The following is a 14,734-nucleotide window of genomic DNA, read 5'->3' as shown; positions in this document are numbered from 1 at the left end:
CAGAATCCCTGAAACCTTGGACTGCAACGAAACATTTAATGTAAAGCAAATAAAGTTGGAGCTCCTGGTACAGCCGTACCAGCACACTAATGATATGTGTTTTTATTGATTTTATTGATTCTGCTATGGTTTTATTATTCGATTATTTTATTGTATTGAAATTGTGTTTTATGGTCTTGGTACCAACTGTAAACCATCCCGAGTCTCCTACGGGCTGAGAGGGACGGTATATAAATATAGTAAATAAATAAAGAAATAGTAATTAATTTCCCCTCACCTACTCAGCACCCTCTTCACTGTGTGCCTGCTGAAGTAACACTTCACATATCTGATGAAATAGATACAAAAACCTATGCCAGAATTTAACTCGTTAATTTTTAAGATGTCACTTTTTGTTTTTAATTGCGCAAAGACACAATGATTTTGTGTCACTAGACACTATAGTTTCTTTAAATGAAGTGATCCATTTAAGAGAAGAGGGAGCATTATATTCTATTAACATACTATGTTATAGTACAAAATCTTTGGGAAAGAAGTGAAAATCACAGTTCTTGCTATTAATATCTTTGAATTATTTATCTGTTTGATCTTTCTCTCTTTTATCTTTGTATAATGTGTATGGTTAGTCTCAATTAGAGAAGATCCATTGATTCATGGGTTTTAATTTACCATTCAATAGATGATTCATTGGATATACTCTAGGATTCAAGTCATCATTTACTTTGAATCTTCATTTAAAATTCTGGATTCATAACTCTAGTTGTTTACTTTGCGTCTTTTCTTTAATCTTCAGGTGCAGCAACCGGACACAGTGTGCAGTCGTAGCAGGCCCAGATGTTTTTCCTGACCCTTGTCCAGGGACATACAAGTACTTAGAAGTGCAATATGAATGTGTCCCTTACAGTATGTATATTGCATATATTATTATTAATTATTGCACTGTGCATGAATGTTGATGTAGCTTGTTGTGGCACTTTTTGCAAAGTGATTATATGATCACTTTTGCTACCCTGAAACAGTTCAAGAACAGCTAAGAGAATGACTAAATTGGAAAGTATGATTTTGGTTCCTACTGTAAACTTACCAGTTGGCATTAAGTACAACTGTTTCTCCACACACACCCACCCTCCAGTTTGCAAAATAGTGAGCATATTAGGATTATTTTAACTGACATAATGTGAATTCTTGTGTGAAAAAGTATGCCAATAACTATTGGTTTGGATGCTTTTATAGGTCATTAGAAGATGGCTAAATGTCTGCCCTTAGCAGAAAAGTGAAACAGGAACTTTAAATTCTCAATCTTTGCAGTTTATATAGTGATGGGGGCAAATGACAGGAAAAGCTTGTTTGCTTTGTGCTTCCTTTATCGTCATTTAGGGCACATCTACACTAGCTAGCTTCAAACTGAGGTAGCTATTTATTTATTTATTTATTTATTTACAGCTTTTATATTCCACCCTTTTACAGTGTAGACATATATGGCAGTATATATTACAGTGTAGACATATATGGCAAACATTCAATGCCAATTTTTGACATTCAAACATATACAGACATACACAGAGGCTATTTAACTTTTTCTGGCCGCCAGGGGAGCTGTCGCTTTCATCGTCCATCTGCCACGCTGATGAAGCACTTCCGCATTCCCCGCATGCTTCCCCGCTGGAATGCTTTGCTGGAGTCTTCTTTATGGCCTCATAAATCAGTTAATTTAGCTTCCCCACACTTTAAGGTGGTACCTAATTTTCCTACTTGACAGATGCAACTGTCTTTCGGGTTGCAAAGGTCGACAACAGGCTACACACAATTGGTTGGAAACCCACTCCAATCCGGGCTGGCTTCAAACTCATGACCTTCTGGTCAGAGTGATCTTAATGCAGAGTGATCTTAATGCAGCTGAAACTCAGCCAGCTGCGCCACAATCCCGGTGCCCATACACACACATCCATACACACACACAAACATCCATATCACGCTGCAGCACAAACTAAGGCCTTTAATTATTTTTTTCCACACTTGCAATGCAGATATTACATATTTTGATCAAGATAAAATGTGATACAGTGCTACAATTGCTTTGCCTCCTGCCCACCTTCCCCTTGGTCTTCTCTGTTGACAACTCTAAATTTAGACCCTTTAGCTAATTGTTGTTTCTAGGTAATGTTAAGGTATTTTTTTCCTGGGTTGTTGTAGGTTTGTTCGGGTTATATGGCCATGGTTTAGAGAAGGGGTCCACAAACTTTTTAAATAGAGGGCCAGGTCACAGTCCTTCAAACTGTTGGAGGGCCGGATTATAATTTGAAAAAAATGAATGAATTCCTATGCACACTGCACATATCTTATTTGTAGTGCAAAAACACTTAAAAATACAATAATTAAAATGAAGAACAATTTTAACAAATATAAACTTTCAGTATTTCAATGGGAAGTGTGAGCCTACTTTTGGCTGATGAGATAGGATTGTTGTTGTTGTTCCTGTGTGCTTTCAAGTCGTTTCAGACTTAGGTTGTCCCTGAGCGAGGGCCGGGTAAATGACCTTGGAGGGCCGTATCCGGACCCCGGGCCTTAGTTTGAGAACCCCTGGTCTAGAGCAATGGTGGGCAATCTTTTGAACTTGGTGTGTCAATACTTGCCAAAAAACTAGCATAACTCGGGTGGGGTGTCACTTTGAGAAAAACCCCATAATTTAATTATATTTATAGTTTATTAACAAAAATAATAAACCAAAAACTAATTATTTATCTTACCTGCTTTTTCTATAATGCCATATATCTCGGCATTATAGAAAAACGCTGGTGTAGGAGCCGAGGATGAAATGTCCTTCTTGGGATGCCGCCCCATCTTCTCTGTATGCGGCTGCATGCGACCGTGTGTCATCGAAAATGGCTACGCGTGTCAGTGCTGACACGTGTCGTAGATTCGCCATCATGGGTCTAGAGGCATTCTCTCCTGACGTTTCACCTGCATCTATGGCAAGCATCCTCAGAGGTTGGACCTCACTACCTCTGAGGATGCTTGCCATAGATGCAGGCGAAACATCTGGAGAGAATGCCTCTAGAACATGGCCATATAGCCTGAAAAAACCTACAACAACCCAGTGATTCCGGCCATGAAAGCCTTCGACAATATTTTTTTTTCCTGCTTCAAACTTATTCAAACCCCTCAGTCCATAATTGTGTGCTTTTTTCCTCTTTTAATAAAATTTAGAAATGGTTCCCAGTCTTTTTCTGTAATAGTTTTGATTTTTATCCCTGAGCATCATTGGCAGTTTATCCATGTCTATCGAATTAGAAACTTCTACAATCCACTCTTTTGCTGTTGGTATTCCTGTCTTTTTCCAGTTTTTTCCATACAACATTCTTGCACTAATTCTCATATATTTTGTGTTTGTGGATTTCACTTAGAGTCATAGAACAATAGAATTAGAAGAGACCACATCAGCCATCTAGTCCAACCCCCTGCCATGCAGAAAAAGCATGTTGGTTTTGTAGCCCTAATTTTTTTTTCTTGTTAGGAGCGACTTGAGAAACTGCAAGTTGCTTCTGCTGTGAGAGAATTGGCCGTCTGCAAGGATGTTGCGCAGGGGGCACCCAGATGTTTGATGTTTTACCATCCTTGTCGGAGGCTTCTCTCATGTCCCCATATGGGGAGCTGGAGCTGACAGAGGGAGCTCATCCATGCTCTCCCCAGATTCAAACCTCCAACCTGTCAGTCTTCTGTCCTGCTGGCACAAAGGTTTAACCCATTGCGCCACCGGGGGCTCCTAATGTAGCAATTCGGAGTCAAATTGGAAATTTGTTTGCAGTAAACTGTTTTCTTTTAGTGCAGGCACACCACATGTGGAAAAAAAACCCTGATGTCCTTGAACACCTCTAGCATGTACTTCTCATGTTTTTATGCTTTTACCAGCTTCTCAGGTGTCAAATACCATTGAAACACCATATTCTAATTTTTTTCTTTTAGGTCTTGACATATGTTTCCTTTTAGTTCAGACTTCTACGTCTTCTCCCATCTTTCTAATTCGATATCGTGTCCTAGGTGTCGTGCCCATTTTATCACGCAGTCTTTCACTGGTTCTGGTTTCCATTCCATTCTTAACCACATTTTATATATTTTGCTATTAGATGCTCCTCGTCGATACTGAGGGTTTTTTCCCCCGAAGTCTGATATGTCCTTTTCAAAGCTGTTGTTGTTTTTATCTCTTAAAATCTTTCTTTAATTGTCTGCACCTAAACCATTGTAGTTGGTATCCTTCTCTTTTTAATGATAATAGTAGTAGTAGTAATACACTTTATTTATATTCCATTTTATCTCCCTGGAGGGACTCAGCACGGATTACAATATACACATATGAGGCAAACATTCAATGCCTTTTACACATGGTGAGCAACAACATACAACACAGACAAAGGGAAAAGCCTTCCTCTTTTTTCCATCTCCGGCGTCTGGAGGCGATCCTCAACTCCAACCATGGGGAGGTGCTCTTGTTCCATTTTTCCATGCCGAGGAGCCTGTTTTCCATAGACATCTCCGATTGTGTTGCCAGCATGTCTGCATATCTGCATGGAACACCCTTTTTATTTTAATTCTTCCACTGTTTTAAATATATATTGATCTTTTTTCTGTATTAGTTGATCTCTATATGTCAACTATTTTTCTTCCTTGCTTTTTTCTAATTAAAAATGCTTCTTCTGCTGTTATTGGTTACAGTTTAAATTTATATTTGTTCCAGGTTCTCAAAATTACTCGTCTGATGAAATGATTTCTAAATCCTGCATGTATTTTTGCCTTTTCATACAATAGATATGCATGCCACCCAAATTGGAAGCCATTTCCTTCCAATTTTAAAAGTCTCTTTGTTTCTTGATGTCAAGAAATCCTTAACTCAAAGTAAGGTACATGCTGAGAAATACATTTTCAGGTCTAATAATGGTAGGCTACGTCATTGCCCAACTTCCTGGAGAAATTTAAATCTGATGCTAGGCATTTTTCCTTGACATACAAATATAGATATATATTGATCCCACAATTGGAATGACATATTATTGATTATAATTGAAATATTTTGGAATAAATACATTTTGTGTTGAATGTTTATTTTGATAGCTGCAATTCTTCCTAAGAGCTTCAATAATTACTAGTAAATCACTGACAAATTGTCTTAGTTTGTAGGCCTTATTCTTGATTTTCATTATTTATTTATTTAAACGTTTTGTATATCTCTCTTGAGGGACTCAGACCGGTTTCCAACCATAATATCACATATGGTCAATAAAACATCATAATTCATATTACAGTAAAACATTAAAACAGCAATTACATTCAATAACTACAATGGTCAGTCATCATACTAAAATTCCTTTTATGTTTTCATTTTCTCTTTATTTTTCACAGTAGTACCTTGAATACTAATATAAATAGTAGGAGAGAGAGTGGACAATCTTGACTTTTGTCTTTTTGAGTTATATACTCATTTGTTAATTTTCCATTCATCAATAATATTGCCCTTTGGATTTTACAATATATATTGATTTTATGTGTGCTATTGAATTGTTTCCAAAAGCCATCTCTTCCTAATATTGCAAATATTCCCAATTTACATTATCAAATGCCTTTTCTGAATCTAGAAAGAAAGCTGCATTTTTTCATTATTCTTATCTAAAACCTCAGTTATGTACAGAACCATTCTCAGATTGTCATAAATTTGCCTTTATAGTGGGAATCTTGCTTTGTCTTGATATAGGAACTCATTTAATTTAAAAATATTTCTGCTAAAATTGTGGTGAAAAATTTATAACCTTATTTAATAATTAGATAGATCTCTCATTATGTGGCTTTGTTGGATCTTGGCCTTCCTTGTGAATCAGAGCACACTTTCCCAGGGCTCTGATTTCTTATTCATATTTAATATTGTGTTAAATAAATCTTGCATAAGTTCTTTACGTTCCTTCTCAAATTTCTTGTAGTATAATTTTGGACCATGTGGTCCTGGAGTTTGTTTAGTTTGGATTTTGCTATGGTTTTCATGACTTCATCCAGGTTATTTACTTCATTCGTCTATTGTTTTTCTTCTTCAATTAATTTTGGAAGTAAACATTATTTCATATAATCTTTTGTTATCTAGTTTTGTATTTAGTAGATTTTTAAAAGGGTAATACAGCACTAGCGGAAAATGTTTCTCATTCTTTCATTATCGCTTCATAATCAGTGATTTGAAAGTTTTGAGAGTCATCTGTTTCAATTTCTTATCTGTTTCTGAGATTATTAAATTTTTTATTTGTGTTTAAAGAACATTGTTTTCTTTTAGTACCTTTGTATTATTTGGTATTTTTAAAGGTTCTCTTCTTTTTAAAAATAATTCCTTGGTAGGTTTTTGTTTATTTTTTGATTAATTATGCATTTTTTGAATGAAGAAGTCATGCATAATTGCCTTGCTTGCATCCCAAACTGTATTCATTTCTGTTCCTTTGCCTAGGTTACCTTCAAAATATTCTTTCAGATTTTTAGCTGTTTTTTTCCTTCTTTTTTAAAATATAGATTCGTTCAGTTTCCAATTTCTTTGTAGTCTTTTCCTTTTCAGCCTCAATATCACTGGATTGTGGTCTGAGAATATTCTTGGTAGACTTTTGATTTGCATTGATAAAGTCTTTGAAATGAGAAACATGTCTATTGGGGTAGTTATTTGTGGCATTCCAGGAAGAAAGTAAACTCCTGTGCTTTACCATGTTTATTCCTCCAAGTATCTAATACCAAATTATCTAACATGTTGAAGAAGGATTTGAGTAACCTGCTCTGTTCCGGTTTAATGTATTTTTCAGAATTTCTGTTTAATGGCAGAAATATCAGTCCATTCCAGTCACCCAAGGGAATCATGTTCTCATATGGTGTCTATTATTTGTTTTATTGGACGCTTTTTAAAAAGTGCTTCCCTCCTATTAGTGCATATATTTCCACCACCTGTATTTTTTCTCCTCTTGAATTGAAACCCTCACAAATCTTCGTACTGGATCTTCAAAGACTTTTTCTGAAGTCTTCATTTCTCTAAAGTATATAACACCTCCTTTTTTTCTTTTGAAGCTTTTATGTATTCTTTACCTAGTCTTGCATATTTCAAGTATTTTTGTCATTTTTTCTTCAGTTTCCTATAAGCAAATTATGTTGTATTTGTTTTTGGTCACATGATGAAAGATCTTTCTTCTCTTCTGGTGGCTACTCAACCCTTTAACATTCAAACTGATGCACTGTAATTCCATATTTATCATATCTTGTTTGCTATATGGTATCTTTTTTTGCTTAGTTCTCATTTGCTTCTCTGGAGTCTTTGTTATCTGATTTTTGTGCCTTTGTCCTATTTTGCTTCTTTTCAGTCTTCTCATCTTCCCCTTTAGTCCTCCAATGTTTTGAATCTTTGATAAAAGTCTTTAGATTTCAACTCTGAGCTTAGTATATATATTCTGTCTTTGTAGTAGAGCAATAATACTAACTTTTCACATAAGAATCTAAGTCCTTGTATTTTTAATTTAATTTAATTAATGGGAGAAGATATGGGTGGAAAGGGGGAAAGGAAAAAGAAAAGGAAGGGGAGAGGGACAGAAGGAAAAAACAATAACTAACTCCCAAAGGAACCTTTTGGGAAAAAATTGAGATTTACCACAAAAAACAAAAAACAAAAACAAAACCAAGATCAACAAAAAAAAAAAGCCAGAGAATAACAAATGAGAAGAAGGAAAAATTCAATACTTTTCCACACTAAGTAAAAGTCTCAAAAATCTAGTTCGCAATTTAAAATAATTAAAATGGAAAAAGAAAGATAGTGGGTTTCTCCAATGATCTTTCTCTGGAGTTGACCCTAGATACTAATTTTAAATAAATAAATAAATAAAGGCCTTTAAAGCTTATCATGCAAAGTCAGGGGGGAGTCTGAGGGTTTATCTTTAATGAGATTTAGCAGGCCCTAAATCACATTGCATAGCGTATTCACTATCCACCGTCAAAGGATTATCTTCTCCCAATTTAACCAAATAGTGATCTCATGGCACATCTACACTGACACTATAATGTAGCATAGAACTGGTTTGGGTGGAACTGGATTTGCTGTGCTGGTGATTAGATTGCTTGAGGCTAGGATGGTGAACAGGTAACCTGACCTCATACCGCTGTGAATTTCCTGCAGAGATGTCCATGAGCACTCTGGAAGCAAACAAAATTTTTCAAAGAGGAAATTTGGCATTTAAAAGTGGAGGTAATCAGTTACTTTTCCATGGGGATCAGTTAGCCCCCTCTTTCCCATATTTGAAGCTTGCCTCATGTGAAGGGCACCATCGGTGGCATTTTCTTAAGTGTGTAGAAAGTGAAGAATGAAAAAAAGAAGAGTAACGGAAGGGATAGGAAAGGATGGAAGAAAGAAAAAGAAGGGGAGCAAAATGGAAGAAAAATGACAAGATGAAAAAGGGAAGAGGGTTAAAGAGGGGTAAAGGTTTCCTCTTGACATTACGTTTAGTCGAGTCCGCGTTGTCAGTAGACATCTCCTTGGTTATGTGACTGGCATAACTGAATGGAGCACCATCACCTTCCCGCTGAAGCGGTACCTATTGATCTACTCACATTTGCATGTTTTAGAACGGCTAGGTTGGCAGAAACTGGGGCTAAGAACAGGAGCTCACTCTGTCCATGGATTTGAACCACCAACCTTCCAATCAGCAAGTTCTGTAGCTTAGCGGTTTAACCTGCTGTGACACCATGTCCCTATTATTCTATTATTCTAAAATGAACCAGAGCTCATCTTTGTGTCACCATATTTGCATATTACTTGATCGCAAACTTTAGGCTTAACATAGAAAGTGCACTGTATAAAATGACTTAATGTGCAAAAATATTAAAACTGTAATCAGAGATGCTTCATTAAACTACAAAGTCATTGGAGGTGACAATAATACAGCAGGAAAATAGTCTTGAGAGCACGCATGCCATTTCTGTTAGCATCTATGCACACGCACACACCTCCTCAGTTTGCTTTGCACAAAGGTTAAAGTGACCAGAGACTACCGCATTATCTTTGGTTAATTAGCCCTTGAAAATGACTTTGTATGTTGCAGGAGAGGGACAGAGAAAGTATTAGATGTTTTTAATGAGTAGAACAGTATAGAAGATGATATAAAAAGCAACTTTTGCTAGTCATTGCTTTGTCCCACGCATGGCACCCGTAGATTCCATATTATTCCATTTTGCTTAGATTTAACTCCAAAATAAACCTTTTCTCTCTTGAGATTATAAACACCAGGTCAATTTTCCTTACTGAGTCTCTAGCTGTAGCTTTTTAAGAGATTGGGGCTGACAGTCTGGTGCTGTGACTTGGATCAACCAAAACAGGTCTCAGTGGGCAGAGTTGACAAACAATCTTACTGATGTAAGCAAAGGACTTGTTTGCTTACATCAGTAGAAAAAGGAAAAACAAGGAGGCAATAGAAGATGTGAAGAGAAGATGGGGCAATGCTGACAGGGGATAAGGAAAAGGCAGAACTACTTAATGCCTTCTTTGCCACGGTCTTCTCACAAAAAGAAAGTCATCCTCAACCTCAGCAAGATGGATTGGATGAGGGATTGGGGGAAATCCAACCCCAAATTCATCCAGGAATACCTGGCCGCTCTAAATGAGTTCAAGTCCCCAAGGCCAGATCAACTACACCCAAGAGTATTGAAGGAACTAGCAGAAGTAATTTTGGAACCATTGGCAATCATCTTTGAGAGTTCTTGGAGAACGGGAGAAGGTCCAGCAGATTGTAGGAGGGCCAATATGGTCCCAATCTTCAAGAAGGGAAAAAAAGATGACCCAAACAATTACCGTCCGGTCAGCCTCACGTCGATACCAGGCAAGATTCTGGAAAAGATTGTTAAGGAAGTGATCTGCAAATCATCGCTAATAGTCAATATGGATTTATCAAAAACAAGTCATGCCAGACTAATCTGATCTCTTTTTTCGATAGTTACAAGCTGGATAGATGCAGGGGATGCTGTGGATGTAGCATACCTGGATTTCAGTGAGGCCTTCGACAAGGTCCCCCATGACCTTCTGTCAAGGAAAGTAGTCCAACGTGGGCTAGGAAAAACTACGGCGAGGTGGATCTGTAATTGGTTAAATGGACGAACCCAGAGGGTGATTCTCCCCAATGCTTCCTCTTCATCCTGGAAAGAAGTGACAAGTGGAGTGCCACAAGCAGGGTTCTGTCCTGGGCCCGGTCCTGTTCAACATCTTTATTAATGACTTGGATGAAGGGCTAGAAGGCATGATCATCAAGTTTGCAGACGACACCAAATTGGGAGGGATAGCCAATACTCCAGAGGACAGGAGCAGAATTCAAAACAATCTTGACAGAGAGATGGGCCAAAACTAACAAAATGAAGTTCAACAGGGACAAATGCAAGATACTCCACTTAGGCAGAAAGAATGAAATGCAAAGATACAGAATGGGGGACAATGCCTGGCTCGAGAGAAGTACGTGTGAAAAAGATCTTGGAATCCTCGTGGACAACAAGTTAAACATGAGCCAACAATGTCATGTGGAGGCAAAAAAGCCAATGGGATTTTGGCCTGCATCAATAGGAGCATAATGTCTAGATCTAGGGAAGTCATGCTACCCCTCTATTCTGCTTTCGTTAGATCACACCTGGAATATTGTGTCCAATTCTGGGCACCACAATTCAAGAGAGATATTGACAAGCTGGAATGTCAATTCAAGAGAGATATTGACAAGCTGGAGGAGGGCAACTAAGATGATCAAGATCTGGAGAACAAGCCATATGAGGAGTGGCTTAAAGAGCTGGACATGTTTAACCTGAAGAAGGAAAGGCTGAGAGGAGACATGATGAGGACCATGTATAATTCGCACTAACAATTAGATGAAAGTTGAAGAGATATCCCATGATGATAAAGAATTGCTAGCACAATTTCTCCACAGACTGAGAAATGCTGTTTGTTCACATGCCACAGAAGATCCAGATAGCCCAACAGTTGCCCCTATCCTCAAACATTTATTCTTAACCCATAGCATATCTGATACATGCCACAAGTTAATTAAAATGCCCAGGAACATGGGAAATACCCTCTCTGCTGTGCCAGAAGAGGCTCAGAAGCCATACCAAAATTGTCTGATGGACAAGGAAGTGAAAATAAGATAGTGGTAATGGCAGTTCAAGCCATACAACTTTGAGGAATGGGGCAGAGCAGGAGACAAGGCAAATGGGATGAGAGTCAGGGTAGCGGAAGAAAGTTGGGACGCAATCAGTGTGCATATTGTGGACAAAAAGGCCACTGGAGAAATGAGTGTCCACTGAAACAAGGTCAGGAACAACCTCAGAAAGAACATCTGTATCTGCTTCACCACCTCCCATCCTTCCTACTTTCCCTCATGAGTGGCAGGTAAAGCCCCAAGTAACGTTATGGGTGAGAAATCAGCTTAAAGAGTTCTTATAGGTACAGGAGCTCCCATATCAACTGTAAAATTGAACTAGATTAAGAACAAACAATGTATGGTTAAATTAGCGCAGAATATTCGGCATAACATTGAGTTGTTGAGATGGTAAAAGGTGTGGACAAAATTGTTAAAAGACATTTTAAGTTTTGATATTCAAAAGAATTTTTACAAAATTATCAAAAACGTATGAGATACGAAAACATGATGAAAATGTAAACCCGTCATAGGGCTTTTTACTGAATGTGGTGGACTTCTTGTACAGCAAAATAAATAAATAAATAAATATGATCCAGGGGTTGATTTAAAAAAAACTAAAGTTGAACTTGATCCAATTTTGTTCTTACTGGGATTACTGAATAAACAGGTTAAAAAGTTGAATAATAAAATACTATATTACATTTATTCCTAAAAACAGAAGGATAGACTTACCTTCAAGAGAAAGTTGGATTCTAAAAAATGCTAGAAATAGCAGAAATGGGGAAATTATCTTATTCAATAAAAGAGAAATCTACTGACACCTTTTTCAAAGATTGTGAACCTTTTTTTTACTTATATAAAAAGGAATGAAAATGTGAGGATACTTGTGGGGTTTGACTATTTCTAAGAAATTATTGAAGTTAGAAGTTGAAGGAATGCATTTTAAATTTCTAATGATAAGTGGGGTGATATATGTATAATTTTACATTTAATATTGTCCCTAGAAACGAGTCGGCTCCCGGTGTGCTTACTATGTTTCCCAATCAAGACACGCAGAGATGAGAGCAGAATCAGAGTTCATTTTTATTCCTTCTTGATCAAGGAAAGATGTCAGGGAAAGAGAGAATTCCAGATCTGACGTTCTTCTCCATTTGTTGCTATTATATGATCTTCCAAAAACAATGGTTTATGTTTTGATTGGCTCAAAGTTACAATCCGTTTTCTCATTTGGTTTGATGTACATTAATTGTTGTCATGTTTTATGGCTGTGATTAGTGGGTTGTGTGTGGTGGGAATTTTAATAATCCTGATTTTGTTGAGTGATATCCTTTCATCTTTCTGGGGGAAGAAAAGGGTGTTCGTCTATGACAATGAAGACAATCCAACCTGTAGCCAAGGTTCAATCCCACTGAAAATTTTCAGGTTGAAAAAAACAACCCTGAAAAACTCATGACTTTTACTGGTTAACCAAATCCACATCATTACCTACTTTTCCACCAATTTACATTGCAATAGCAGCAATAGCACGATATCATGGAAGCGATGATTTGTGTGTTTAATCAACATTTTCAATGTGAAGATGAGGTAATCCACCAAAACTGACATCAAAATCGGACTCCCCAGGTTAAAGTCCACAAGAAAACATTTAGTTTAAATACAATTTATGATGTTTCCAGGTATATAACAACTATAATAATTGGTGCTTGCTTTAAAAGTTTGTACTTTCATTTTTCCTAAATATTTTATTTATTTATTTATTTATATTTATAATTCAAACTTATATGCCGCCACTCCTCTGGGGCTCGGAGCAGCTTACAAGAAAAAAATCTAACACAATTTAAAACAATTTAAAAACAACATAAAAACAACAATATCAGAGATCAAAGTCCTGTTGAAACAGATATTACTTACATGCCTTGTGGAAAGCTGATAGGTCCCACAAGGCACGGACTTCAGGTAGCAGAGTATTCCAGAGTGATGGTGCCACTGCTGTAAAGGCCCTGCGTCTGGTTGCTGTTAGACGCAAGGTCTTGACACTGGGAATTTCCAATAGATCTTGGTCCTCATAACGGAGGGATCTCTGGGGTTGGTAGGGGGCGAGGCGGTCCCTCACCCCCTACTAGTATTATGCTAGTATCCCACAGATTACTTAAATAGTTTTCTTACTCTGATATAGGTAGTGTGCACATACGTGAATGTCTCTCATTCTGGAATCTAACAAGTGCGCAGCCACTGTGTCTTATAACAGCTGAGAAATTGTGTATAGGATCTTCTCTATAATGAAACATGTAGTAAGTCTAGCAGTAAATACGTTCAACGGGGAAGATGCTTGATCCTCTGGTAATTTTCTTCAGAGTACTTTTCAGATTTCATATCCGATTTTTTTCTCAAGGGTTGCAAGGTTTCAAGACTTATATATGATTACCCATTACTTTGTGCATTTTACCTTTTTGGGGGATCAATGTCTCATCTTTGATAATATTCCCAAATACACCATTAAGAGGTAGAAGTAGTTCTGGAGATATCTGTTGTTCAACACAAACACAATATATTCAACGTATTAACTTTTCCCCTTGATTATATGGTAATTGTGAAGATTTGATTGTATATATCGTGTTTGCATTAGATGAACATTTTCTCAGTATGTGCTGTTTTATCTGATGGGAATAACAATTTACAGTTATTTTATTTTTTCTGTTAAAATCTGTTTTTAAAAGGCAGTACAGCTGCTGTTTGAAGTTTCAGGATGTGACAGTATTTGAAAATGTTCATCTTCTGGTGACTTGACAGTTCCAAATAGATTCTATAATCAATCATTTTCAGCTGTCCTCATGTCCCTGGGATCCTTGCACTGATTCTAATGGGTTTTCAATATGGATGCTGTTAAAACCTACAGTGAACTTTGATAATCAATATAATTATGTTTTTATTATAAGACCTTAAATAACAATGGTTTGGATCCAGATTCAGATAGTAGCAACTAGACTGCTAGAGAAGATTTCCTCATTTGTCTTTCCCAACAGTTGCCCTTCGATGTCCTTGGCTCCATCTACACCAGTGGTTCTCAAACTGGGGTCCCTAGATGTTTTTGGCCTACAACTCCCAGAAATCCCAACCAGTTTACCAGCTGTTAGGATTTCTGGGAGTTGAAGGCCAAAGACATCTGGGGACCCCAGGTTGAGTACCACTGATCTACACTGAGCATTTAGGTTGAAGTAGAGGCAGATCAACCCTATGGTGTCCAAATGCCATGTGGTACTAATCTGAAATAATACGGGGCTTAGTCATCTTAATGTGGTCTTGCTCTGTGTTACCCAAACTCAGGGGAAAGTCCACATTCTGGAACAGAACTTTGGGCATATGGGAACATTTGGAACCAGCTGCAACTGTCCCTACTGCTATCCCACATTTCTCAGGCTCAGGAGTCCAGGAAGATGGGATGGCCAATCCTCAATGTTGTAAAAGTCTCCAGCCACAACATGGGTCCTACCTGTTCATTGCCATGCACTGTGACATTACTGGGATGACAGGGAGCCCTGTCCTCCCTCAGCACCCCAACCCAGCAA

At 37.4% G+C, this 14,734-nt stretch overlaps 1 protein-coding gene across 17 annotated transcripts in view; it reads left to right on the top strand.

Moving 5' to 3' along the window:
- The window catches only part of ADGRL3 (adhesion G protein-coupled receptor L3), a 388,836-nt gene that overhangs the window by 122,263 nt on the left and 251,839 nt on the right, over positions 1 to 14,734 (top strand). For all 17 annotated transcript variants that reach the window (XM_067464127.1, XM_067464130.1, XM_067464131.1 and 14 more), the window contains exon 4: positions 794 to 903. In XM_067464127.1, the coding sequence (XP_067320228.1) occupies positions 794 to 903 (110 nt within the window). The remainder of the gene's footprint in view (positions 1 to 793; positions 904 to 14,734) is intronic.

Source organism: Anolis sagrei, chromosome 2 (assembly GCF_037176765.1).
Source record: "Anolis sagrei isolate rAnoSag1 chromosome 2, rAnoSag1.mat, whole genome shotgun sequence".
NCBI lineage: Eukaryota > Metazoa > Chordata > Lepidosauria > Squamata > Dactyloidae > Anolis > Anolis sagrei.
The sequence above is the reverse complement of the archived record's forward strand: the minus strand, read 5'-3'. Positions and strand labels throughout refer to the sequence as shown.